The sequence below is a fragment of the Phoca vitulina genome, unplaced genomic scaffold, assembly GCF_004348235.1.
Source record: "Phoca vitulina isolate PV1807 unplaced genomic scaffold, GSC_HSeal_1.0 scaffold41, whole genome shotgun sequence".
Taxonomy (NCBI): Eukaryota; Metazoa; Chordata; class Mammalia; order Carnivora; family Phocidae; genus Phoca; species Phoca vitulina.
Genome location: NW_022589744.1, coordinates 2567588 through 2595367, shown reverse-complemented (window position 1 = coordinate 2595367; position 27780 = coordinate 2567588). Strand labels below are relative to the sequence as shown.

The window sequence follows — 27780 nt, the reverse complement described above, 5'->3', positions numbered from 1 at the left end:
ATGGCCAGCTCATCTCTGCCCACCCTGGTGCCTCTGGGCCCTGAGAGCCTGCGCCCCTTCACCCGGGAGTCCCTGGCAGCCATAGAGCGGCGGGTGCAGGAGGAGGAGGCCCGGCAGCAGCGGAACAAGCAGATGGAGATCGAGGAGTCTGAAAGAAAGCCGCGCAGCGACCTGGAGGCCGGCAAGAACCTGCCCCTCATCTACGGGGACCCCCCACCGGAGGTCATCGGCATCCCCCTGGAGGACCTGGACCCCTACTACAGCGACAAGAAGGTCTGGGCCCGGTAGGGTTTCTTCTCCCTGCCTGTCCATCATCCGTCTGTCTGCCTGTCCCTAGACCTCACAGCACTCTCTCTGCCACAGACCTTCATCGTCCTTAACAAGGGCAAGGCCATCTTCCGCTTCTCTGCTACGCCCGCCCTCTACATGCTGAGCCCCTTCAGCATCATCAGACGCTGCGCCATCAAAGTGCTCATCCACTCATATCCTGCCCAAGTGGGGCGAGTGCAGGGGCAAGAAGGGGTTAGGGGCGGGCAAAGCCAGGTGCTGTAGGCGAGGAGGCCCTCCGCCCACCTCCCCTCCCCACCTGCTCCCTCACTTTCCTTGACCCTCCTCCTGACGCTGTTCAGCATGTTCATCATGATCACCATCCTGACCAACTGTGTGTTCATGACCATGAGCAACCCGCCTTCCTGGTCCAAGCATGTGGAGTAAGTCTCCTCCTTCTCGGAGGCCCCCTCCCCCCACCCCGCCCCGGTCTGGGACACAGCCCACCCCAGGGGTCTGCACCCCAAGGATGCCCCAAGTGGCACTTCCAGGAAGACACCCACTGCAACTGTCCCCCCCATCAACACCGTAAGACCCTAGGGTGGTGCACACTGTCACTCTCATCAATATCCTCAACCCCCCGGGTGGCATATTTCATTATTGTGACCTCCCTCCTGGGAGGTCCATCCTCACCACCCCTGGCCCTGGGCACACTCTCCCGACCAGGTACACATTCACGGGGATCTATACCTTTGAGTCCCTCATCAAGATGCTGGCCCGGGGCTTCTGCATTGACAACTTCACATTCCTCCGGGACCCCTGGAACTGGCTGGACTTCAGCGTCATCACCATGGCGTGAGCAGGGCCTGGAGGGCATCCTGAGGTGGAGGAGGGTGAGGGAAGGGGGCCAGGCCTCAAAGAGGGCAGCTGAGTGGGCTGACCCTCGGGGAGGGGCGGACTGTGGGGGTGACGGGCAGGTGTGCGGCGAGCTGCCATTGCTGGGGTCTGGCGGGGAGGCTCTCCTGATGCCCCCTCCGTGAGCCTCCACACGCCGTGTACAGCCACAGGCGACAGGGCTGGGCCCCAATCCCACAGGCCTCTACCCTTGCCACCCCCACGCCCAGGAAAACTCCTGCACTGTCTTCCCCAGCTCTCAGGACCCAAGAGGAACCTTGGGGGGTCTGACCTGACCTTCCCCCCCAACCCCTGTGGTTACCCCAACCACAAGGATTCCTCAGCAATCCTCATTCCGGGCCTAGAGAAGCTGTGATTTCTGCCCTCACATCCACTCCCGACTCTGACACAGCCTTCACCCCAACCCCCCTGCCCAGGTACCTGACGGAGTTTGTGGACTTGGGCAACATCTCAGCCCTGAGAACCTTCCGGGTGCTGCGGGCCCTGAAAACCATCACGGTCATCCCAGGTACTGGGAAGGTGCAGGGACCCTCTGCCTGAGCCAGCGGGCCTCCCCCCACCAATGCCCAGGCCTGGAACCTGACACTCAGGTCCAGGAGCCTGACCCAGGGTCACAACACTCTCACACCAAAACCTGGACACAGTTGGGGGGGCCCCATGGCCAGGGAGGAGCAGGGGCTGGAGGCTGGGCATCCGAGAGGCAGCACAGCAAGGTGGTTAGAGCACAGACTCTGAGCCAGACTTCCTGAGCTCAAGTCTCATCTCCACCACTTCCTAACTTGGACTTCGGGCAAGTGGTTCAACCTGCCTATGACTCAGTTTCCTCCTCTATAAAATGTGCATAATAATAGTCCCACTCATTGGGCTGTTACGAGGATTAAATGTGCATGGATGTGTGTTAAATAAAATGAGCAGACTGGGCAGAGCAGAGAACTCCACCCGAGAGAGACAAAGGGAATGAGTGATGGAACGTGCCGGCCCCGAGGGCTCAATAAGGAACGTGCCACATACCCACTGAGCAATCAGGCCAGGGCAATTCCAAAGTAATGCAGCAAGAAGCATGAAATAAATAGAATCCTGAAAACCCAGATCCTCAAAAAAGCATGTGGAGAAACCGGACAAGGTTCACGAAAGGAGAGAAAGACGGTCTGAAAAGAGATGGGCCCTGGGAGGAGGGGGATTAGGTCTGAGTGCTAGAAAGTACCATTTTTCCCCTAGTCCCATGCCCTCAAACTGTGGCTGAGGAAGGTGACACCCTGACAGGCCCTGGGGGAGGAAGTGCTTTCTGAAGGCCATACTGCTCTCTGGCCACTGAGTGAAGGCCACGGTCCTCAACACCACGCTTCCAGCATCCTCCCAGCTTGGAGGGTTTTGATAAGGCAGCTGCTGAGCCCCTGTTTTCCACATCAGGATAAGAAAAGGAAATGAACTGGGGTGCCTGGGTGGCTCTGTCAGTTAAGTGTCTGCTTCGGCTCAGGTCATGGTCCCAGGGTCCTGGGATCGAGCCCCACATTGGGCTCCCTGCTCGGTGGGAAGCCTGATTCTCCCTCATCCACTCCCCCTGCTTGTGTTCCCTCTCTCACTATGTCTCTCTCTGTCAAATAAATAAATAAAACCTTAAAAAAAAAGGAAAGGAAATGAACTGATATGGAAGGGAGAGACACTCTGATTAGGCCCAAAGAAAGTTACAGCTCTTCCATAAATAATGGGAATCCATCCCTGGAAGTCTTTAAGAGTTTCTATGCCTTTGTCTGTCCAAAGGGGCAGGTTGCAATAAGATCTCCAGCTCAGTCCAGAGCTGCTGTTCCTTGGGTGTTAATAGGCATTATAAGAAAAAGAGTTCTGTTGTCAAGTAAGTTAAGAAAATGTGGTATTAAAGTGTGTGTTTGTTTCTGCAGGACTTGTCAGAGCCTTTGATAGGCTAATCTACAGTCATGCTCCAAGAGCGGAATCTAGAACTGAGCCTTTCCCAAACATTTATCGAATCCCTTCTTTTAAGGGCACAGCTGGGGAGATCAGTGTTGTGTAGAACACAGTTTGGGAGTGTTGACCTGGTGACATTCAACTCCACCATGGGCCTGTGTGTTACTCTACAAGTCAGGCAACAACCTGGAAAGTCCTTATAGCTTACTCTTCTAGTGGCCGAGATTCTGTGGCCATTCAAAGGCTCCACATCAAGGATGAGATGGGAGAGGGGTGGGCTCATTTGGGGAGGCTTCAGGGAAGTGGTGCCCCTCATATATCAAGTCTTGAAGGAGATGTGTAGGAAAGGCTTGAGGGGATAGGAGAGGGAGCTCTCACCCTGCGAATCCCCTACCCTCACCCTCCCTCTGGTCAGGGCTGAAGACGATTGTGGGGGCCCTGATCCAGTCCGTGAAAAAGCTGTCGGACGTGATGATCCTCACCGTCTTCTGCCTGAGTGTCTTTGCGCTGGTGGGGCTGCAGCTCTTCATGGGAAACCTGCGGCAGAAGTGCGTGCGCTGGCCCCCGCCCTTCAATGACACCAACACCACGTGGTATGGCAACGACATGTGGTACGGCAACGACACGTGGAACGGCAACGACACATGGAACAGCCATGAGAGCTGGGCCAGCAACTCGACCTTTGACTGGGATGCCTACATCAGTGATGAAGGTAAGAGCGCAGGCTGGGGAGGCCAGGGGGATCTGTCCCAGCCCCTAGGGCAGCCCCTCACACGGGATAAGCAGCAGGGGGCACCGAAGCTTAAATCCATCGCTTACCAGCTTGGGGAACCTCTGACAAGTCACTTGGTCTCCCTAACCCTCAGAACCCTCACCTGTAAAACTGAGGCAACAGTGCCTTTCTCGGGCGCCTGGGTGGCTCAGTCGGTGAAGCGTCTGCCTTCGGCTCAGGTCATGATCCCAGGGTCCTGGGATCGAGTCCCGCATGGGGTTCCCTGCTCAGCAGGGAGTCCGCTTCTACCCCTCTGTCTGCCACTCTATCCCTCCCCCTCCCCTCTGCTCATGCATGCTCCCGTGCACGCGCCCTCTTTCTCAAAAAAATAAATAAAATCTTTAACAAAAAAATGCCTTTCTCAAAGGGTGAGCGTGACAATGAATGCCCCATGACTTTGAAAATCCTCCGGCTTTCCCTATGAAAAGCAGCGGCCCATCGTCCCCATTCCCTAACCGACACATCCCTTATTTTCCCCCATAACATGACCTCCTGGCACCCTGGCAGGGCCACCACCCGCCACCCATGGACTCACCTGGTCACACCCCATACTCCACAGGCACACACACAAGCCACACGTTTTCACGCAGCCACCGTTAGTCCATACAAGGCCTTCTGGCTAATTAGGAAAAGGTACCCCTTCTTCAACCTGGCCCCTGGATTCCAGCTCTCCCCCCACCTGCTCACCCCTCAGTCGGGCGTCCCACGCAGACGTGCGGTAGCCGCGTGCAAGCGCACACACTGGCCGGCCGGCTCTCTGTGCCCCTGCTGCGTCCGGACCGCCCAGCCACACACCCGAGGCACTGAGCTGACACGGCTTGCAGCTGAGCTCCCTGGAGTGCATCTACCCAGAGACCTTAAAGGAGGGACAGGGGCAGCCAGAGAGCCTCCATTCGGTGCATGTGGTGCACACAGATGTGCCCCCAGGCGTGCAGTGAGTGCGAGCGTCCACAGTGTGTCCACGTGGGTGACACGTCTCCTTTGTGGCCTCTGACTCCCAAAGGGAACTTCTATTTCCTGGAGGGTGCCAATGACGCCCTGCTCTGTGGGAACAGCAGCGATGCTGGGTGAGTGATACGGGGGGCTGGGAAGAGGTGTCCCAGGGGTGTCAGGAGCCGGGAGCTGACTAGGGACAAGGACGTGGGGTGGAGGGGAAGGTAAGGAAAACCCGTGGACGTGAATGGAACCCTTCCCTGTTTGGGGGACGTGGACAGAACTATAGGATTTTTCCTCTTGGGATTCCCCCCATCTTTTGCTCGGCTGGAGTTCTGTCCCCTCCCGAAAGCCAGCAGCCCGTTTTACCCACAGGCACTGCCCCGAGGGTTACGAGTGTATGAAGGCCGGGCGGAACCCCAACTACGGCTACACCAGCTACGACACGTTCAGCTGGGCCTTCCTGGCCCTCTTCCGCCTCATGACCCAGGACTACTGGGAGAACCTCTTCCAGCTGGTACGACTGCCCCCGCCCTGCTCGCAGCCCCACCGCCACCTGGCCCCAGCCCCACAGCCTCCTCAGGGCGTGGCCGGACCTGTCACAAGGCCCCCTCCTCCCTGAGACGCCCCTCAGCGCCCCTGCAGACAGCTTCTCGGAGGCCTCTGACACTGGGGACCTGCCCACATCTGGCCACAGCCTTCTCTTCCTTTGCCACCTTCGCCTTAAGCGCTGAGATCTGGGCCTGGCACAGACCCCCCAGGCCTCACAGCAACCAGTAGGGTAGCTTAGAAATTCAACCCTGCCCCTACACAATTATTTAGCGTCTACTGTTTGCATGGTAGGCAGGTTGCGTCGGGAGCCGCAGTGTCTTCTGGTCCCTGGTAATGTTTCTAACACTGATGATATTAATGATAATAATAATAATGGCAACTATTATTTGTTGAGCTCTTATTAGATGCCAGGCACGGTAGCAACGGTAGGATTCAAGTTGACCCCAAAGCCCGTGTTGACCACTTTTTTTTTTTTATTTTCTTTTATCCTGGCTCTCTGATCTCAAGATGTCTGTCTCAGGTCCTCAGGGCTCTCTGAGCCAGGAGACCAGGAAAGTCTGGGTCCCAAGTGTATATTTTGAAGCTCCCCAGAATGTGGCTTAGCCTGCCGAGGGTGGCTATCCCCTGCCTCAAGGTCCTCAAATCGCCAGGCTCTGTGAGCGACCCTCCCTGTCTACCTATCTGGGCAGTGGGTGTGTGGAGAGGGGTGGTGGGTGAAAGCAGGCAGGGGGCCATGGGACGCTCCCTCTCCCTCTCCCCCTCCTCCCAGACCCTTCGAGCTGCTGGCAAGACCTACATGATCTTCTTCGTGGTCATCATTTTCCTGGGCTCCTTCTACCTCATTAACCTGATCCTGGCGGTGGTGGCCATGGCGTATGCAGAGCAGAACGAGGCCACCCTGGCCGAGGATCAGGAGAAAGAAGAAGAGTTTCAGCAGATGCTGGAGAAATTCAAAAAGCAGCAGGAGGAGCTGGGGAAGGTCTGGACTCAGGGAGAGGAGGCCCTCAGCCTGGGTTCTCCCGGGCAGGCTGAGGGTGAGGGAGAGTCATGGGGTAGGGGCTGCAAGGCAGGGTGAGCACAAGGCCCCAGGCTGGGGGCTTTGCGGGGATGGGAGGCATCCAGGCAGTAGAAAGAGTAATCTGCAGCTCTGTGCCTCAGTGTCCCTATAAACAACAAGGCATCTGGAGTAGTTAAACCTGAAGTGACCTTCCAGCTCAAATACCTATGGTCTTGTGATTCTCTCTGGGTGGGATATGGGCCCATGCTGAGGGAGAGGTGGGTCCTGGGGAGGCCCCGGCGTGAAGCCGCCCATTTCCTCACCACCTCCTGGAGTGTAGGGTCAGTCCGGGCTTCCGAGAGCTGTGGGTCTTCAGGGATGAAGGTCTTCAGTCACTTTGGTCCCTACCCTGTCAATCCCATCACCCCCGAGGTCGCCCCCCAAACCGCACCAGGCTCAGGACTTGGAAAGAAGCTCTGAGAGTCCATTAGTCCATCCACCGGGCTCTGAGATGGACTCCGTGCCTACCACCCTTGCTGATCCACAGGTCAAGCCTGCCCAGGCTCTGGAAGGCGGGGAGGCAGATGGGGACCCAGCCCACGGCAAAGACTGCAACGGCAGCCTAGACACATCGCTGGGGGAGAAGGGGCCCCCCCGGCAGAGCTGCAGTGCAGACAGCGCTATCTCAGACGCTATGGAAGGTGAGTGCTTGACACCCCTCTGGACATCCTACTCTGCTTGTCCTGCCCATCAGGCCACTCGGGCTCCTGTGCGGGGGGCGGGCAGGTGGGGCCTGGCTGGGCCCAGCTTCGGAAGGACAGTAACTTAATATAGGTATCGAAGAAATGGCCATGAGAAATATAATCCTGGCTTAGCCCGGCCCAGGTCTGGCTGCAAGGCCAGGCTGCTATGGGAACTGGGGGCTTCCGGGGGAGGACCTCGGGGGCTGCCAAGGCAATGGGGAAGGACAGGAGGATCATACTAACCAGGAAGGCCCAGTGTTCTGGAAACTGGAAATCCTGCTCCTCAAATGTCTTCTGGACAGAAGTTAAAGGTCAAAGGTCAAACTCTGCCCAGGTAGAGTCCCAGATTCCCCCAAATCCCCATACTGCCCTACAAGTGCCAGGGAAAGAACAGGATAAGGTAACAAGGACAGGGTGGATAGACACAAACACGGATGGATGGATGGATGGATGGATGGATGGGCTGAAAGATCAGTGAATGGGAAGAGACATGGGTGTGTGGATGGATGAGAGGAAAGGGGGGAGGGAGGGAAATAGGAGGGAGGAGAAGGGGAGGAGGAAGCAAAGGAAGAAGGAAATCTGACATGGAAGAGATCTGGTCCCCTTCTCAGGTCCTCCTCCCCTTCCTTGTGCCAGGAAGGACTGGGAGGGCCTAGAGGACTTTGGAGACCTCTGGAGGACACCTTCTCATCCCACCTCATATGACAGGCATCCAGGGGTCTGTGCCCTGCCAGAGAATGCCGCAGGGGGTACTCAGTGTCACTGGCCGAGGAGGTCACTCAACGCTGCCCTGGCTGGGACTGCTGTGAGAAGTTTTGGGTGTCAGACACTGTTTGAATCACCTGCAGTGACTTGGGGGTCACCAGCTTGGGGGTGGGGCTGTTACTATCAGACTAGAATCTGCAGCCTTTGCGAGGTCCAATTAGCTAATTTCCTGGGGTGTTCCAATCCTGCACTTGAACCCAGATCTCCATGGGACGGCCCCTGACTCTCTCCTCATCTATGAAATGGGGGGTCACTGATAGCACTTGTCTCATAAATTTCTGGTGGTGATGAAATAAGATCACGCCGAGGCTGCGGACTCCCACAGGCCAGCAGGAAGGGCAGCTTTATCCATGGGCCTGACAGAGCCCCAGGACTCTAGAGCTGGGGTGGCAAGAATAGGCGATGTTTCCAGAAAGCCCCTCTGATGGGAAAGGACAGACGGGCTGGGGACAGTGTGGAGGGGTCACCTTTGCTGGCAATGGGAGGGAGAGGCCTCAGGGGGATCCTTGGTCTGCTCTGAATGGCATTGGCCAGCAGCAAGTGGAACAGGGCCCAACCCTCTGCGGTGGCCTCCCACCTCTCCCTGCAGACCCTCGGGCCCAGCCAGAGATCAGGGGTCTCCCGAGCCAGGATCACAGCCCCGGGACCACGGGCAGAGGGTGGGAGTCACTAAAGGGCGGGCTTTGTGAGGTGTGCCAAGAAGGCCCAGCCTGAGGTGGGGCATTAAGAGAAGGGATTACAGGTAGGGCTGGCTGAGGGGGCGGGGGTTTGAGGGTGGGACACTGGGGTGGGTTGGGGCATGTGGGCGGGGCCTCCGGGGGCAGGTCTTGAGGGTGACACCCCCCACCCCCCAGAGGGGGGCTTGAAGTAGGCTTGGCTGAGGGGATGGTTTGAGATGTGGAGCTCAAGGGGCAGGCCTGGAAGGTGGGACCTAAGATCTGGGTCAGGGATGGAGGACACTTGGGGTGGGGGTGGGGGTCCTCAGCGGGTGTGTTTCTACCCTACTCCCAGAGCTGGAAGAGGCCCACCAGAAGTGCCCACCGTGGTGGTACAAGTGTGCCCACAAAGTGCTCATATGGAACTGCTGCACCCCATGGATGAAGTTCAAGAACATCATCCACCTGATTGTCATGGACCCCTTCGTGGACTTGGGCATTACCATCTGCATTGTGCTCAACACCCTCTTCATGGCCATGGAGCATTACCCCATGACAGAGCAGTTTGACAACGTGCTCACCGTGGGCAACCTGGTAGGGCGGGGACAGGGAGAGGTGTCACTCCCAGGCAGGACAGGAGAGAGAAGGGCCACAGGGCCCTATGGGGCCATCTGGGCTGTGCGGAAATACGGGGCACTATTGGGGGGCGTATGGGGACAAGCTGGGCTTATTCTCTCCCAGTATATGGGGGGCAGGAGTTGAGATACACGGGAGGTACATGGGGTGGCCCATGGGATGTGGAATTTGGGTTTTAGGGTATTTGGAGGCAGAGAGAATGGGAATGAGGTGCTAGACATTTTAAAATTAGGACTCAGGGGGTCTGGGGTCCAGGCCATGCCCTGGAGGCAGAGGTGGGGGAGTGGGGGCATGGGTGACAGGTCTCCACTTTCAGAGGTTGATGTGGGCCTAAGAGGGACCAAGGGACCTGAAAGTGGGGGCATATAGCCCTGGGCACCCAGGCCCAATAGGCCCCCTGGGCATAGTCCCCCAACCCCAGCGCCCTGCCCACTACCATTTCTCGAGCGTGGCCAGGCCAGCTCTGGGCGGCGGCCTTTCCTGCCCAGCTATTGTTGACATGCACTGATCCGCCTGCTTATCCCTGCCCATTAGGAGCATTATCACCTCGTTTCCAGCCCCGTGGAGCCTGACAAAGGGAAAAAGCCACCTCATCCTCCAGCCCTGCCCTGCCCTTCCCCATTCCCTTAGAAATGTTTCCAGATGGCAAATGGGCCAGATGCTCCCCCCACCACCCTGAGGGTGAGGAGAGCCCAAGGAGAATAAGATTTGGGGGCCTGCAGCAGGATGAGGACAATATGGGTGGTGTGGGCATCAGACCCTGGACTCCCAGCCTGTGAGGCAGGCACTTCTATCCCATGGAGATGTCTAAGGCAGCCATGCCAGGCTGGGCTGGAGGGGCAAGCGTGTGCTCTGGACTCACAGTGCAGCTGCCGGGCTGTGCGTGATGGGCCCAGCATGCCACCTGCCCACCGCCTGCCCACCCCTGCCCGCACTCTGCTGCCGTCTGGGCACCTGCTATGGCCAGGGACAGCTCCTGGGCGGGGTTCAGCATGTGCCCGGGCAAGCTGTGGACCAGGGCAGCTGGTGCCCGGCAGGAGGGGGGCTGTGCCCAGGGAGCTTTCAGAAGCTAGGAAGCCCTTACACCCCTGCGCCCGGTTTGTGGAGGGCAGCTCTGGCCTTCTCCTGGATCCCTGATCTTGCCCCCTTTTGGCCCCTACCCTAGACTTCTGAGTCCACCAAGGTTTGCTGAGTTCTGCCATTCAGGGTAGAGAGGGTAGGGTGTAGAGACAGGAAGACTGAATTAAGCACCCCAAGACCCGGGTTTGAGGTCTGACTCATTCCCATATGGGTGGCGTGAGCAAGCACTTGCCGCTTACTCTCAGAGTCTCAACGTTCTCATCTCTGGGACAAGTGACCATCACTCCCAACTACGTAGAAATTGGCATTCCAGTGAGGTCATCACGTGAACCGCAAAGGGCTGTATGAGTGCTAAATATTATGACTGGGGGGAGGCCCCCAAGAAGTGAATGACTGGCCCATGGGCACAAGGCCAGAAGCGGATGGGTTCAGGCCTCCCTCAGGGTGGTACCCACTGTGCCCTGGGGCAGGGCCATTCCACCCACGCACGCACACGTGTGGGCCGCGGGTACCACTGCTTGACCCCACTCAGGGCTCTGCCAGGAGGTGGGAGTTGGGGGGGCGACTCCCAAGGCCCTGTGCTCCCTGAGGCTCTGTGATGTGGGGCGCCCCCCACCCTGCAGGTCTTCACCGGCATCTTCACAGCAGAGATGGTACTGAAGCTCATCGCCATGGACCCCTACGAGTACTTCCAGCAGGGCTGGAACATCTTCGACAGTATCATCGTCACCCTCAGCCTGGTGGAACTGGGCCTGGCCAACGTGCAAGGGCTGTCCGTGCTCCGCTCCTTCCGACTGGTGCGTGAGGCCCAGGGGCCAGGTTGAGGAGGGGCGGGGTGGGGGTACGCAGGAAGATGGGGGGAGGGATCGCCAGGAAGCCACTTGTGCATGCCACTCCACCACTGAGAACCTTCCTTACTGGAAATGGGGAGGAAGAGAGCCCCCTCCCTTATCACATAGGGCGGCCGGGGGCCAAAATGAGAGCCCTGGGAGCTGACATTTGGGCTTGACTCCTTAGTGACCTTGGGTGACAGTGGAGAAGGCACCATGTTGCAGACCTGAAGGCTGGGGCTCAGGAAGCTCATTAGTAGTGGAATCAGGAGTCCGGTTTAGTATCCTTTCCACCACCCCATAGGAACACTTTTTTTTTTTTTTAAACTTTATTATGGGACCTGTCATTCATCCACAAACATATAAAGTATACTGAACCTCTGTGTACCTATCACCCACTCCAACAGCCATCAACATTCTGTAGTTCTTATTCCATCTGTCCCCTACTTTTTATGGGGGGGAAGCATGTTAAAGCAAATCCTGACATACAATGTCACTTGTAAAATACTTCAGTCTGTATCTTTAAGATATAAGGACTCTATTTCTTTTGAACACAGAAAGAGGATGAGGTGGTCAGATAGGAGTATTCCCATTTAACAAGAGAGGAAGGCTGAGGCCTCAGATCACTCATGGGGCAGGGATTTGAGTTGTTCTGGAGAGTTCTTTCTCCTAAGGATGGGGCTCCCTCGGGTTGGACCGGGTGGTGGGAGGGGGAGGCTGGGCCTCTTTGGAGGAGGGGGGCCTGCACCTCATTGGACCCTGCTTGGCCCCTACCCTCCCCCTGCCCTGCAGCTGCGGGTCTTCAAGCTGGCCAAGTCGTGGCCAACGCTGAACATGCTCATCAAGATCATCGGCAACTCAGTGGGCGCTCTGGGCAACCTGACGCTGGTGCTGGCCATCATCGTGTTCATCTTCGCCGTCGTGGGCATGCAGCTGTTTGGCAAGAGCTACAAGGAGTGCGTGTGCAAGATTGCAGCCGACTGCAGCCTGCCCCGTTGGCACATGCACGACTTCTTCCACTCCTTCCTCATCGTCTTCCGCATCCTGTGCGGGGAGTGGATCGAGACCATGTGGGACTGCATGGAGGTGGCCGGCCAGGCCATGTGCCTCACAGTCTTCCTCATGGTCATGGTCATCGGCAACCTAGTGGTGAGTTAGGCCGGCTGGGTGGCTCCCCCCGCCCCCACCGCCAGGAAACCCAAGCGTCCGAAACATGTGCATTCAGTTATGTCCTTTAAATTGGGCTGTCCTTCAAGGGCCTTTGCCCCATGTGGTTAAACTGGATGAAATCACTGATACTGTAACGTATTCTACTTCCCCCACCCAAAAGGGCAATTTTATATGGTTTAAACCAGGGGCTCTCCAATTTTAACCTGCTTAAGAAGCACCTGGGAGTTTCTTAAAACCCAGATAGATTCCTGGCCCCACGTCCGCAGAGTCTGATTCAGCAGCTTGGGGGCCAGGGCCTGGGACTCTGCATTTCTAACCAACGCAGCTGTCGCTGGTCCAGAGATGACGCTGTGAGTAGTACCATTGAAACCTAGTGTTTGGGGCAAAGTAACATGATAACTGGAGTCAGACAGACCCACGTTCCAGGCCCAGCTCTGTGTGACCTTGAACAAGCGACTGCGCTGTGGTCAGCTGGGTGCGGGAAGGCGGCATGCGGGGTTGGCATCAGAACTCCCCAGCCTCCTGTCTCTCTCTCACCCTCTCACCCTCCTCCGTTCCTGGAATTGGGCCCCGGGAGAGGGGAGATGGCATAAACTGCTTTCATCCTACCGCCTTCTGTGGCTCAGGGCTTCCCTGTGGGGCTGGTGCAGGGGAGGAGCCGCAGGGGGGCCCATGAGGAGCAGGGGTGCAGGCCGCCATCATGCTGACCAGCATTTCTGTCGCTGGGGCCCGGGGTGGCGTGTCTCCACATCCTGATGCCCACAACTCCTGCCCTGCTCAGGGTGGGTGACACTTCTGCCAGGAGCCCTGTGCCCAGCTGCCCCCTGCCGTGGCCGACGCTGCCCTGAGCAACGGGGCGGGGGGGGGTGGTGGCTGGGAAGACGCACGTCCCCACGTTCCGCAAAGGCCGGTGGAATCCTTAGGCTGCTGGGTCAGCGCTTCTCAGATATCGCTGAGCTCCGGCTGGGGGTCGGAGTCGGCTGGAGGGGAGGGGTGTCACCTCCACTGAGGAAGAGACCCTGGGATGAGGTCCTGAGCCCCCAGGGACAGCTAGGCAGGAGAACCCCAGCTGGCTGTCCCTGGGAGAGGGCCTGGGGCCTGGGGAGAGAGAAAGAAGATGCCCCAGCAGAACTTTGGGGCGGGATAGGGGTGGGTAGGTAGCTCTGAGTAGAAGGTAAGTTTAAGGGCCCAGCATGACTATAAAGGTCTGCGGTGGGTTTCCATCTGTACGTGTGTAAACTCAAAAGCATTGCAAGCCCCTGTTTTGCCACTTACTGACCGGGAAAACTTGAGACGTTATTTAACCTCTCTCTGGCCTTAATTTTTCTCATGAGGAAAATGGGGATGGTAATGGTGGTGACCCCCTTCAGCGTGTGGTCTGAGCACTCAGCAAAGCACTTGGTCTACAAGGCCGGGGCCAGGGGGCGGGGTGGAAAGTGACGGTTCAGGTCCTCACCTTAGGTGTCACCCCACCCTCCGCAAGGACTGGGCTCCTGCCCTGCGCCCGTCCCTGCGCAAAGGGCTTTACATGCGTTATCCCTAATGCTCTCCCAACCCTGGGAGGGAGGTCAGGTCCGCGCCGTGCTCCGAGGAGCCCCTGCCCCGAACCACACAGCGAGGGTGAGACTGAGCCCGGGCTAGAACCTGGGTCTGCGTCACGCCAGTAACAGCATCACTAATAGCAGCGGGGGTGAGAACGACGGTGTCATCAGGAGCAGTAACAACGGCGACAGTTGACCTCTCTGTGCGTTTGTCCAGCGTTCTGAGAGCTTTCTGTGTATCCATCTCCCGATGCTCACCACCGCCTGACCGCGACGTGCTGTTTCTTCTCTGGTTTGTAGATGAGGAAGCCAAGGCTCAGGGCAGGAAGCTAGTAACCTGCACAGGATTGGAACCCAAGCAGTCTGGCTCCAGAGTCTGGAACCCCTCCACTGCCTCTGTGTGCCTGTCACACATGTGTGTCACTCCCCCCACACACATGCACACGCGTGTGCACACACACGCGCGCGCGCACACACACACACACCGCTGCTACTCCTTCCCAGCCCAGCTCTGCCGCTCTGCTCTCTTGCTTTGCTCAGAAGGACTGGAGCAGCCCGGGGAGGCGGCACTGGCAGCTCCTTGGGTGCTGTCCCCGCCCACTGCCCCCCCAGCCCAGGCCTCACGGAAGCTGGTGTCTGCCAGAGGGCACTGAGGCATCCTGCCAAGGAGTGTGGGGCCCCATGTCCCCTGCATGTGGCACTTGGGCACTTCCCCTGGGTTACTATGAAGAAGAGGAAATGACAAGGGCGTAGGTAACCCACCCCTCAGAGCCCCTGGGGGAACATGATGTCCATCCCCCTTCCCTCCAGGCCTCCTCCCTACGCCTTGCCTGAGACAGCTATTTCTGTCCCAGGCAGGAGCCGTGTGCAAACCCTGCTGACCCAGAGAGCAGTTAATTCCCATCTCAGATGTGTTTCTGGCAACTGGATGCCTCTCCCCACCGCCACCCCCGACAAAGGGAAAGAAAGACCAATAAATATTGGTTGGGGGCAAAGGCAGAAAAGTAGCTAGGGGGCAGAGAGATGGGGAGGAATCCCCCCAGCACCTTCTCCCCCAGGGTGTATATATAGATACACACACACTTTAAAGACATTATGCTAACATGGTAGGTAAGGCGATGGTAAAAAGACCTTGGAGGACCCCCGGTAGAAGCCAGGCTGCGAGAGGCACATAGAGAAGTTGGTCAAAGGTGGACACGTATAGGCTCCCCTACTCCTTCATGTCCACTCACACACCCAGCCCTGTCCCAAGGTCCCCAGAGTAAGACCTGGCCCTGCCTCTGGCTGAGAGGTGCCAGGACCCCCCACCCCAGCTGGGCTTCACCTTCCTCCTCGTTCCCTGGTGGAAGGTACAGCCACCGTACTGTACAACCTCTGGGGCTGCCATTCACATTGTAGTCTAAATGAATGATATCCTCTAAAGTTATGCAATGACTGGACACCTGGATTCTAGTCCTGATTGTGCTGGATGTCATAGGGCACGTCCCTCTACCTCTCTGGGACTCAGTTTCCTTATTAATAAAATGCTGAGCTGGCCTCAGAGTTAATCGTACTCTTTCCTGTACCTTGTACCTTCTGTCCTTGCACACATAACAGCCAACATGTTTTGAGTGCCTACTGTGTGCTCCTTATATTGATCTTTTAATCCTCACAACAATGCAAGGAGGTGGGTACTGGAATCATCCCCATTATACCCATGAGGAAACGGAGGCACAGAGCAGCGATATGATTTGCCTCAGGACACATCGCTAGTAAACTGGGGTTCAAGGCCAAGCAGCATGTGCACCCCAGTGTCTACTGCCATGCAAACCCACTGCATTGTATCTGATCAAACGTCTGTCTCTACTAGGTTGGAGCTCCCTGACACCACAATGGGAGAGGCTCAGCAAACATCTGCCTCTGGAAAATAAGGCTGGAGACTGGAGGGGTAGACCAGTAACCTCCTAAGTCTTTCAGTAGGGAAATGGGAAGAAAACCAGGTGGAGCAGGGAATCCCGGGGAGAGAACAGGGGGTGAATAGCAGTAGGGTATGCCCTTCCCAGAGCAATAGGGTACATGCATCTGAGCACCGGGGAGCACAGGCTCTATTAACAGACAGGAAAAGAAGGCTCAGCTGATTCAGGGTCCCAATAAGTCCTGGAAACTCAAAGACGGGAGCCCTGTTCTTTGTTCTGCCTTCCCCAACAGTGGAGGTGGAAGACAGAGTCCTGGAAAGAGCCCCTGTCACCCAGTGGGCCTCCCCAAACCCTGCCTCTGCCATGGTCTTGCAGACTCCTATCATGTGCCTAAGGCTCTACTTCTTTTTCTGCAAAGTGGGGGTGATAGTAACACTCCTCACCTCCCCGAGCAGTTGTGAGGATCCCAGTAGGTGATAGCCTTTCAGATGCCCCACATGTGGTAGGTCTGATCTGGAGACCTGAGGCCCCTGGCGCTGGCTGAAGGTGGCACCCTTGGGGGGGCCCCCGAGGCTGAGCTGAGGTTCCTCCCAACCCCTGTTCCCCAGGTCCTGAACCTCTTCTTGGCCCTGCTGTTGAGCTCCTTCAGTGCTGACAGCCTGGCCTCCTCAGATGAGGATGGCGAGATGAACAACCTGCAGATCGCCATTGGGCGGATCAAGTGGGGCATTGGCTTTGCCAAAGCCTTTCTCCTGGGACTGCTGCATGGCAAGATCCTGAGCCCCAGGGAAATTATGCTCAGCCTTGGGGAGCCCGGGGAGCCCGGGGAGGCTGGGGAGAGTGCCCCAGAGGACGAGAAGAAGGAGCCGCCGCCCGATGAGGGCGACAAGGACCTGAAGAAGGACAATCACATCCTGAACCACGTGGGCCTGGTTGACGGCTCTCCCCCCAGCATCGAGCTGGACCACCTCAACTTCATCAACAACCCCTACCTGACCATTCACGTGCCCATCGCCTCCGAGGAGTCCGACCTGGAGATGCCAACGGAGGAGGAGACCGACACTTTCTCAGAGCCTGAGGATGGCAAGGTGAGCCCATCACAGGACCTGGCTCGAGGGGGCCAGGGGTCAGATAGACATGGCTTCAAATTTTTGCGTGACCCTAGAGAAGTCATAAATGCTCTCTGAGACTCAGTTTCTCCATCTGTAAAATTGGGGTAATGGCACCTACCTCAGAGCATGGTCAGGAGCATCAGGTGAGATGCTGTGTGTAAGCACATAGCAGGCTCTCTGTGCATGGTGACTGACGATTATTATTCCGACGGGCCCTGCCTGTCCTTCCCCAGTGTCCCTTCGCTCTGGCTCCGCACCTCCACCTGGGTTCCTGCTCACCAGCAGGTGGTGCTCTTGGACAGGATCTTCCTACCTGTGGCACGCTAGCTCCAGGGTGGGGACCCAAGAGGCCTCTCTTAACCCCCCTCTGAACTTGAAGTCGCTCCCACTATCCCACTGGGGCTGGTCCCAACCTCCCAGTGTGGGCCAAAGTGCTGGGCCTGGGCTGGGGACTCTGAGAGGTGGAGGGATTTGGGGGGCCAAAGGGGTTGGGTACAAGGAGAGCAGAGCTGGGCATCTCAGCAGTAGCCCTGACCCACCCACACAGGAGACGCCCCCTCCTCCCGCCCCTTCCCTGCAAGGGTGACAGAGGCACTAGTAGTCACCCCCAGAAGCTCAGGCTGAGGCCGGGACCTTGCCTGAGCCTCTCAGGGGAGCGGACTCTGGGCCCCAAAGCCCATCCTCCAGCTCTGGCAGAAGAAGGACTAGCACCTCAGGTAAGGCAGGGCCCCCGTCCATCTCCACCCTATCGGCCCTGGGCCTGGCTGGGCACTGGAGTCTCAAAGAACTCTGCTCTGAAAGCTCTTGACTCCTTATTCCCCCCCAGATATGTGTCACGCTGACTTACCAGGGGGCCGAGTGCCTGCCAAGCTATAAATACCCAGGGAAATGTGGCACCGACCTCGGTATGAGGAGTGGAGGTGGGGGAGGGCTGGAGAGCACCCAGGGCCAAGGCTCTGGGGACTCTCAGGGGGGCAAACAAGGCTCCAAGGGGGACTGTGGGAGTTGGGACACACAGGCTGGGCAAGTGGCTTAGTGGGTGCCCTGGCTGACCTAATGCCTGCCTCGGTTTCCCTTTCTGTCAGCTGGGCACAAGGGGACCTCCGTAATTTTCTGGTGACCATTCTGGATCCAGAGGCTGCCCCCCAAGCTGTCCTCTCCATCTTCCCCTTCAGGGACCTCAACTCCAGCCATGAAGGGGTCCCCTTGAGGAGGGGGACTAGGGCCAGGAACCTGACTTGGGACAGCACCAGCTGAGGTGGGGGAGGCCTGGCCAGTCCAGAGCCCCAGCCTACCCACCCTGCCCCACTCCCATCGGGTTTCCTTGGCCCCAGGCTGGAGCTTCTGCAGGGGAAAGTTTTCCATTCCTTCTGGGCTCCTCAGCCCAGCAGCCCCTGGGCATGGGAAGGCTCAGAACTTGACATTGCACACCATCCCCTGCGGGCTATGGCAGCCCTGGCTCCATTCTGACCCCTTTCATGCTCCCTCAAAAGTCCCTTCAGGCCTCTTACCCCTCCGCTGCCCCCACCCCACGCTTCCCAGGACCCCCAGGCCAGCTCAGCCACCCCCAGCCTCCTCCCTCACCTGAGGCCCTCACCTGCCTCCTTGTGTCCTCACATCCCTTCCCAGGCCTCGGCCTGCCCTGCTCCAAATCGAAGCCCCGCGAGGGCAGAACCATAGCTGCCTTGGTCACTGTGGTTCTCCTGCAAAGTCCGCAGTGCTGGCTCCAGAATCCAGGGCTCAGGGAATGAATGAATGATGAATGAATGAGTAGGTCAGCTCCACCCCCTCTTTCTCCTCTCCCATCTGGTCTCCCATCCTGACCTCTGCTGGTTCACCTGGTGGGAGGACCCAGGGCTCACGTGACCCCGTGGTCCCCTGCAGAAGCCACCGCAGCCCCCCGATGGGAACTCCTCCGTGTGCAGTACGGCCGACTATAAGCCCCCCGAGGAGGACCCCGAGGAGCAGGCTGAAGAGAACCCCGATGGGGAGCAGCCTGAGGAGTGCTTCACGGAGGGTGAGGGCGAGCCCATGTGCGTGTACCCCCACCACCTCACCTGGTGCCTCCCCCAGCCCAGCAGCCCCTGGAAGGGACAGACCAGGCCAGGGCTTTTGGGGCGCAACAGCCCTGGCCCAGCCCCAGCCAAGTGCCTCCTCGAGGACATCTCAAGATCATGTGCATCACCGAAAGCATGCAGAACTTCCCGTCCCCCCACACACACACCAACATGCTGCCCTGCCCTGACACAGCCTGGGGGAGATACAGCCCCAGGGAGGGGCGCCAGAGCCCGGGTGCCTCCCAGCCCCTGACCCCCTGAGCCTCAAGCGTGTGCGGTGGGTGCACACCGGCCCCTGAGGACTGCCGTGCGGAATCCCCACGGGGCCCTGAGTGTGACCCGGTGCTTGGGGATGGCCAGTGCTTGGGAACGGCTGCTCTAAGACCGTTACCCTCCTCGGCTTCATCTGCAGAGAGAGGCCAGCCCAGCCCTTCAGGAGAGAGCCCTGCAGACACACTGTTGCCCCCAGGGCCTGGGCTGGGCAGCATGAAGGCCACCAGGGAGAGGTGGGGAGGATGGGATCAGCCGATCCCCGGGAAGGCGGTGGGCACACGCTGGCTGCACGTCCTGAGGCAGTCCCCAGTCCTGTGATGTGGTGCCCTTGCCCCTTCCCTCCCCCAGCCTGCGTGCAACGCTGCCCTATCCTCTACGTGGACATCTCCCAGGGCCGTGGGAAGATGTGGTGGACGCTCCGCAGGGCCTGCTTCAAGATTGTCGAGCACAACTGGTTCGAGACCTTCATCGTGTTCATGATCCTGCTCAGCAGCGGAGCCTTGGTAAGCACCGCCCTGGGGGACGGGCGTGGGCAGAGGCGGGTGCCAGGCCCAAAGGAGGCCCTCCCAGGCTCCCTCCTTCCCACATCATGGGAGGGACAAGGCCCGGGCAGTCTGGACCCCAGAGAATCCTAAATGGACTCACTTGTGGTTGCAGGATATGATGTAGAAAATGTTCATTTTCTTAAAGCGACAGGTGGGGTCCCACTCTGTGTGCACCCCCAGTGATAGGTGCCAGCCAGGGCAGAAGTGGGAAGGCCCTGGGAATGTTGAGTTGTTGAGTTGCTTGGGTGGGGGGCGGTCAGGGTTGAAGATGTGTCATGGTGCTGGCCCCCAAGCAGATGACTGTCACCCATGGGGAAGGGCTGCTGAGGGGTTTCTCCCCAGGGGTCTGGCACCCGTGGGCCCTGGGGAGTCTGGGAGAAGCCAACAGCCTGCCCCTGGCCTGGACCCAGTGCCAGACCCCTGGAAAGCCCCAGCAGCAGGCAGGGTGGGGGACGTGGTTGCTGCCCCGGCCTCCCGGGCCCCAGCCACCCCCGGCCATGCTGGCGTCCCCAGGCCTTTGAGGACATCTACATCGAGCAGCGGCGAGTCATCCGCACCATCCTGGAGTACGCGGACAAGGTCTTCACCTACATCTTCATCCTGGAGATGCTGCTCAAGTGGGTGGCCTACGGCTTCAAGGTGTACTTCACCAATGCCTGGTGCTGGCTCGACTTCCTCATTGTGGATGTGAGTCTGCCCCGGGGGATGTGAGCCAGATCCAGAGGTGGCCCTGAGGCCAAGGGGCTTAGAAAGCCCTGGCCTTGAGGCCCTTCCTGCCCTGACCAGCCCACCCTCCCTCTGCAGGTCTCCATCATCAGTCTGGTGGCCAACTGGCTGGGCTACTCGGAGCTGGGTCCCATCAAATCCCTGCGGACGCTGCGGGCCCTGCGTCCCCTGAGGGCGCTGTCCCGATTTGAGGGCATGAGGGTGGGTGCCGAGGGGGGGCTCTGAGGAGGGCTAGGGATTGGGGGAGCAGCCACCGCAGAGCAAGGTGCAGGGGGCGCAGGTCTGTACTCCAGCCACCACGGGGGGAGGAGAGGTCTCAGACTCTGGGCCCCGCTGAAGGCCAGATCTGAGGGCCCCCAGACATCCTCCCACACCACCCAAGGGCCCCTTCCGGCCCTCAGCCCCTCCGGAGCTCCTCCCTGCCACCGCTGGGGGACAGCAGAGGCTGCATCAGCTCCCAGGGGGGAGCTGTGAGGGCACGGGGGCAGGGGGGGAGGAAGGGAGGCAGGTCGATGGGTGTATAGGCATCCCTCCCCAGCCTCACACCAGGGCCGCCAGGGCTCTGAGACCTGGGTGAGTCGGTGGGTCCTGTGCCTGGCCTCTGAGCCTGCCCACCCTTCCCTCAGGCCCTTGAGAACAGAAGTGACAGTAAATAATAGAAGCTTTGGCTGAGACAATTGGGACTTCCCCAGCCAAGAGAGGTCTGTTGGGAACAAGACCCACTTGGAGGGACAGCTGGTCACAAGCCAACAGGGCACTCAGCCGGAGGGGCTCCCTCCTGTTCATGCAAGGGGCCAGCCAATGCTGGGTCCTCCTGCCCCCAGAACCAGGGACCCCTCCTCCCCCAGGGGAAATGACCTGCCCATGCAGCTGGTTGGTGCCCCAGCCAAGAATAGAGCTACCCCGGGCATTACCAGGTCTGTGCCACCCACTCTTGTCTGGAGGTCATGAAACAGCATCTCCTTGAAAAAGGACAATTCTCAAATTTGGCCCGGCCTGACAGAGTGCAGCTGGCCTGTGTGGCCAGGGCTGGGGAGTGGGGCACAGGGTCCTGCCGCTTTGAAGACCCCCGATGGCTTCTTTTCGGTCTCTGTGTCTCTAATACTGGGAGCAGATGAGCAGGGGGCTGGGTCACAGGGGCTGAGTTTCCTATGGGGGCCGAGGTAGGAGTGTTTGTCTCCTGCCTAGTGACCCGTGGCCAAGCTGCTTCCAGAGAAGCCTAGTGCCCCGACTCTGGGCTGATGGCTCCAGCCAAGCAGAGAGCTCTCTTCAACCATAGGCCAGCAGCACCCCCAACCCTACTCCTCACTTCCCCACCCCCACCCCCCAACATGGAGCCCAGCAGACTTCTCCCCAGGCCTGGCTCAGAGTGACCCTCCTCCAGGAAGCCTTCCCTGAATAACAATGCCCAGCCCTGTCTGGTGCCCTGGTTAGTGTAGGTGGGGAGCCCTGTCCCAAAGGGGCCTGGGTAAAGACCTGGGAATGACCCCTCCCCCCCGCCCCCCAGGTGGTAGTGAATGCCCTCTTGGGAGCCATCCCCTCCATCATGAATGTGCTGCTTGTCTGCCTCATCTTCTGGCTCATCTTCAGCATCATGGGTGTCAACCTGTTTGCTGGCAAATTCTATTACTGCATCAACACCACCACCTCTGAGAGGTTTGACATCTCCGAGGTCAACAACAAGTCCGAGTGTGAGAGCCTGATGCACACGGGCCAGGTCCGCTGGCTCAACGTCAAAGTCAACTATGACAACGTGGGTCTAGGCTACCTCTCCCTCCTGCAGGTGGTAAGTGTGACCTGCTGCCCTCGCACAAAACTGGGAGCGCTCCCAGATTCGTGTTGTACCTGAACCCACCGTTACTCCTTGTTAGGAGGCCCCCACCTGCTCCCAGTGCTGGGTAGTATCTAGACCTCTCTGGTCTCTGTGTGACGCCTGCCCCATGGGGCCCTGGGGAGGACCAGGCTGGGGTGAGGAGGGAGACTCATGGATGGTGGAAACGGCAAGCAGCCCCTCTCCTCACACCCAACCACACTCTCCCAGGCCACCTTCAAGGGCTGGATGGACATCATGTATGCGGCCGTGGACTCCCGGGAGGTGAGTGGGCCTCACCGAGACGCGGCCGGTGAGTGAGCCCGGGGAGAGGACGCAACCAGAGACACAGTGGCAATTCTGCCCAGCCCCAGCCCCACGCCACCTCCTCAGAAGCCCCCAAACTCGGCAACCTGGGGGTGGAAGGGCCCACCTCTGGGCCCCAGGCCCTCCTTGCCCACAGTGAGATGGGGAACAGAGGGCAGCCAACATGCCCCCCCAACCTCCCCATCCCACCCCATCCCAGCCTGTCCTGTCCTGTGGCCTCTGCAGAAGGAAGAACAGCCCCAGTATGAGGTGAACATCTACATGTACCTCTATTTTGTCATCTTCATCATCTTTGGGTCCTTCTTCACCCTCAACCTCTTTATCGGCGTCATCATCGACAACTTCAACCAGCAGAAGAAGAAGATGAGTATCCACCCACCTTCCCTGGGCTCCATCCTCCCTCCTTTGCTCGCCCGTCCCTTGGGATAGTCCCACGTGCTGCCTCAGCAGCTACTGTGCTGTGGCTGGTGGCATGACTGAGGCAGCAAGCCCGGGCTCAGACCCTCCCCGGCGACCGTGAGAGAGGGACTAGGCCTCTGTGAACCTTGGTTACCTTGTTAAGAAACGAGGCTGATGCTCCCTACCCAGCTGGGTCATTCAGAGCACCCAACGAGATACTGATGGCAAGTGTCTGGCCCCAAACAGGCTATGAGCCGGTGCTGGTCCTCTTCCAGACTCTGTCACCCCACACCCCTCCCTCCTTTCTCTGGACCCCGCAGACCCCCATCCCCTTCCTCCCTCCCTCAGCCCCCATCTCTGGCCCCTCCAGGTCCCCTGCTGGGGTGCGGGCTGCTTTAAGGGTGGGGCCTGAGGTGGGGAGGCCCTGGAGGCCAAGAAGAGGGGCCTCTGGCCTTACAGACACCATCCTACTATACTTTGGAGGGAAAGACATCTTCATGACGGAGGAACAGAAGAAATACTACAATGCCATGAAGAAGCTTGGCTCCAAGAAGCCTCAGAAGCCAATTCCCCGGCCCCAGGTACCGGCCCTCTGAGCCCCTCCTCCTGCAGCCTGGATGAACCTTCTGCCCAAAGGGGCCCATGGGGGCAAAATGCAGGCTGTCCTCCACCCACCAGGTGGTGTCCCTGGCATGAGGCTGGGTCCCCATGCTGGAGAGCTTGCTTCTTTGTAACAGCACTGAGGCACTGCATGGGAGGGCAGCAGCAACCTGATAAACCCCAGTCGCTGGTTCGCCCCCAGTGTCGGCCCACCCCTTCAGCGGGTGGCCTCTGGGGCAAGGGCCCCTGGAAGTGGGAGGAAGAGGATGTCCAGACACCCTCCCCAGTGAGCAATGACTTCGGGAGAAGGATGAGAGGTTGCCAGGGGACCTTGAGAGGAGGAAGCGTCCTAGAGTGAGGAGGAAGCCCACGGACCCCCCAGAATGGCTTGTCCGGATGGGTCTCCCCTCCCTGCCGTGGCCGACTCTACCACAAGCCCTAACACCTCCTCCCCGCCGTCTCTGTCTCTCTCTCTCATGCTGTTGTGTCATCCTGTGTCTCCTGCCTGTCCACATCCTGTGTGGGTCCTGACCACTGCCCCCCCAAAATCCACCCACCTGCACCCCCGCACCCCTCCCACGCTGCAGAACAAGATCCAGGGCATGGTGTATGACTGTGTGACCAAGCAGGCATTCGACATCGCGATCATGATCCTGATCTGCCTCAACATGGTCACCATGATGGTGGAGACGGACGACCAGAGTCAACTCAAAGTGGACATCCTGTACAACATCAATATGGTCTTCATCATCATCTTCACCGGCGAGTGCGTGCTCAAGATGCTCGCCCTGCGCCAGTATTACTTCACCGTCGGCTGGAACATCTTCGACTTCGTGGTCGTCATCCTGTCCATCGTGGGTGAGCGGGGCCGGGCCGGGCAGACTCACTCAGGGAGGCCTGCCGCTCCCGTCCTTGCGTTCACGCACCTGCTCTTGCACCTGGAAAGCTCACACACGCATGTACACGGACACATGGGCATAGGCAGCTGGAGTTCACACTTAATGCACAAAAGGCACATGGGCCGGGCTCACAGGCAGTCTGTCACCTGCACACCCACGAATACACTTCTAGAAACCAGTAGATGCACACTCGGGTGCCCGTGAGCCCAGTGGAAGACAGAAGATGGTTCCAGTCTCCATACACACAGAAGCGCACAGACGTGTGTAATCATGATAGCAACTAACCACCATTTACTGACCATTTACTATTTGCCTGACACTGTGCTATCCCAGGAGGTAGGTACTGTTACCACCTCTGCTTTACAGATGAGGAAACTGAGTCACAAACAAGTCACGCTCCGAGTCACACACAGAGCTTTCCTCCCTCTCTGTCTCATCTGGGGCATCTACAAACAGCCTTGGGGGTCGGCTTACCCTGAACCCCATCAGCTTGGGCATATCTCACCTCCTTCCAGCTGTGTCAGGGCAGAGCAGAGCCCCTGGCCCCAGGACCCTGGGGGAGCCCAGCCTCATGGGTCAGGCCATTTGGACTGTGCTTCTCTTGCTCACTTCTGGGGAGGAGCATACCAGGCCAGGCCCCCTTGAGCCCTGCATGCGCCCCCCTCCCCCGCTCCCTGACCCCGCCTCCTACCCCAAGGACAGTGCTCCTCACACTTGCTCCCTGCAGGCCTCGCGCTCTCCGATCTGATCCAGAAATACTTCGTGTCTCCCACACTGTTCCGAGTGATCCGCCTGGCCCGGATCGGGCGTGTCCTGCGGCTGATCCGTGGGGCCAAGGGCATCCGGACTCTGCTCTTTGCCCTCATGATGTCCCTGCCAGCCCTCTTCAACATCGGCCTCCTCCTCTTCCTGGTCATGTTTATCTACTCCATCTTCGGCATGTCCAACTTTGCCTACGTCAAGAAGGAGTCGGGCATCGATGACATGTTCAACTTTGAGACCTTTGGCAACAGCATCATCTGCCTCTTCGAGATCACCACGTCGGCTGGCTGGGACGGGCTCCTCAACCCGATCCTCAACAGCGGGCCCCCCGACTGTGACCCGACACTCGAGAACCCGGGCACCAGCGTCAGGGGTGACTGTGGCAACCCCTCCATCGGCATCTGCTTCTTCTGCAGCTACATCATCATCTCCTTCCTCATCGTGGTCAACATGTACATCGCCATCATCCTGGAGAACTTCAACGTGGCCACCGAGGAGAGCAGCGAGCCCCTCGGCGAGGACGACTTCGAGATGTTCTACGAGACATGGGAGAAGTTCGACCCCGACGCCACGCAGTTCATTGCCTACAGCCGCCTCTCAGACTTCGTGGACACCCTGCAGGAGCCGCTGAGGATCGCCAAGCCCAACAAGATCAAGCTCATCACGCTGGACCTGCCCATGGTGCCGGGGGACAAAATCCACTGCCTGGACATCCTCTTTGCCCTCACCAAGGAGGTCCTGGGCGACTCTGGGGAAATGGACGCTCTCAAGGAGACCATGGAGGAGAAGTTCATGGCCGCCAACCCCTCCAAGGTCTCCTACGAGCCCATCACCACCACCCTCAAGAGGAAGCACGAGGAGGTGTGTGCCATCAAGATCCAGAGGGCCTACCGCCGGCACCTGCTCCAGCGCACGGTGAAGCAGGCGTCCTACATGTACCACCACAGGCAGGACGGTAGTGGGGACGGTGGCCCGGAGAAGGAGGGCCTGATCGCCACCACCATGAGCAAGATGTACGGCCACGGGAATGGGAACAGCGGCGTGCCGAGCACGGGTGAGGAAAGGGGCTGGACAGGGGACGCCGGACCTGCCATTGGGCTCACGCCCATGAGCCCCTCGGATGCTGCCCTCCCTCCCTCCCCACCCCTGGGGCAGACAGTGCGCCCGGGGGTCAAAGAGTCTCTTGTCTAGTAGCAGCGGCGAGGTCGCCAGCTGAGCCTGGCACAGCCCCCCCAAAACTCACTCATGGTGCCTGCTTGCTGAGGGAGCAGGCTTTGAGTCTGCCGCTGACCGGCTCCCTGTCGGGGACAGGTTGTGGCCACGCTGGGGCTGACACCCAGGCCATGGAAAATGGGAATTGCCTTCGGAGGCTCCACCCTGGGCCTGAGGCTCCCCCCACCTCCCCCCTGCTTCCCTGGTTTCTCACTTCAAGTTGCTCTTACCCCCTCATGGGCCTCTCCTCTTGGGGGAGGTTGGAACACCAGAGATCTCTGCCCCCTACACGGGGGAGGAGCCAGCCTACAGTGGAGGGATGAGCTGTCGTCCTGCCACCAGAGTCTTAAGGGCTACAGGCCCCCCCAGGCCTCTCCCGGATAAAGATGTCTTAACTCAGTGAGAGCGGACACCTGACCCAGGGCCTGCCAAGCCTCCCCTGACTGGGATACAGCTTCGTCCTGCCAGCTCACGAATTTCCTGGAGAAGAGAAAAGTCACTGGTCCACAAGTGGCTCCCCGAGTCCGATTGGCCACTGGATCCTGATGCATCTGGCAGGGCTTGTGGCCCCTGAAACCACATCCCGCTTTGTCCATTGTGCAGCCCCTGGCTCCCTGGCTGGCCCCTGGGGGAAGAGCTAGAGGGAGGAGTCCACTCAAGAACCGTCTTCTTCTAGGAAGCATGGCGGGTTGATAGAGGTGGGGTCCCGCCAGCCGCATCACTGCACGGGAGGCTTCCTTGGCCAGAGCGCCCAGACCTGGGGCGGGGGCAGGGACCCTGGAGCTCAGGAGGTAGATTTCTGTTCCCTCCCTCCCCGATTAGCACCACAGGGCTCTCTGTAGCCTCACCCAGCCTCATCCCCCACCACACCCATCTCTTCCTCCCTCCTCATCCTTCTCTCCCCCTCCTCAAAGTGGTCCTAAGAGTGTTGTCGTCGAGCCCATGTTAGAGATTTCAACCCTGGGACGTGCACAGCTCACCTGGCTCAGGCCCAACCTTCCAACTTCCCGCTGCCTGGCACGCCGGGCAGCCTCTTTGTTGGTACCACTGGTCCAGGCGTGGCCGTGCCAGGCCTCTTCTGGCTCTCGGAGAGCGGACGGAGGCCGAGCTCAGAGGGGGCAGTGAGACACCTGCTCAGGCGTCACTGGATTTACTCACTTGCGCGTGTGCCTTGTGTCTGCTTCACGCCTGCGTGTACAGCTGTGTGTGTGCTCAAGCCCACGAAGCACGGTGTCCCGCCCCTGTGTGTGTGTGTGTTGTGTCAGCGCGCCCCTGTCGTCTGGTGTGTGCGCGTGTCCTATGCAGGTATGCCTGTGCTGTGTGGATGAGTGTGAACGTGTCTGGTAAGGCTTGCACGTTGAGTCCCCGTTGCCCTTAGTTCCT

The 27780-nt window shown here is 59.0% G+C and overlaps 1 protein-coding gene across 1 annotated transcript; it reads left to right on the top strand.

Moving 5' to 3' along the window:
- SCN4A (sodium voltage-gated channel alpha subunit 4) lies at positions 1–26376 on the top strand. Its single transcript, XM_032429555.1, has 24 exons — positions 1–273; positions 364–482; positions 621–710; positions 994–1122; positions 1599–1690; positions 3521–3817; positions 4881–4944; positions 5186–5327; positions 6132–6341; positions 6907–7060; positions 8879–9117; positions 10863–11036; positions 11862–12218; positions 16284–16763; positions 18672–18804; positions 19466–19620; positions 20176–20349; positions 20467–20589; positions 21896–22174; positions 22430–22483; positions 22751–22888; positions 23401–23505; positions 24112–24382; positions 25151–26376. The coding sequence occupies exons 1-24, from the start codon at positions 1–3 to the stop codon at positions 26374–26376; spliced, it is 5478 nt and encodes a 1825-aa protein (XP_032285446.1).
- Positions 26377–27780: the final 1404 nt, after the last annotated feature.

Coding starts and splice junctions, on each gene's coding strand:
- SCN4A (XM_032429555.1), top strand. CDS start 1: ATGGCCAGCTCATCTCTGCCCACCCTGGTGCCTCTGGGCCCTGAGAGC. Junction 16,764..18,671: donor CAGAGCCTGAGGATGGCAAG/GTGAGCCCATCA, acceptor GGTCCCCTGCAG/AAGCCACCGCAGCCCCCCGA. Junction 22,889..23,400: donor TCAACCAGCAGAAGAAGAAG/ATGAGTATCCAC, acceptor ATCCTACTATAC/TTTGGAGGGAAAGACATCTT.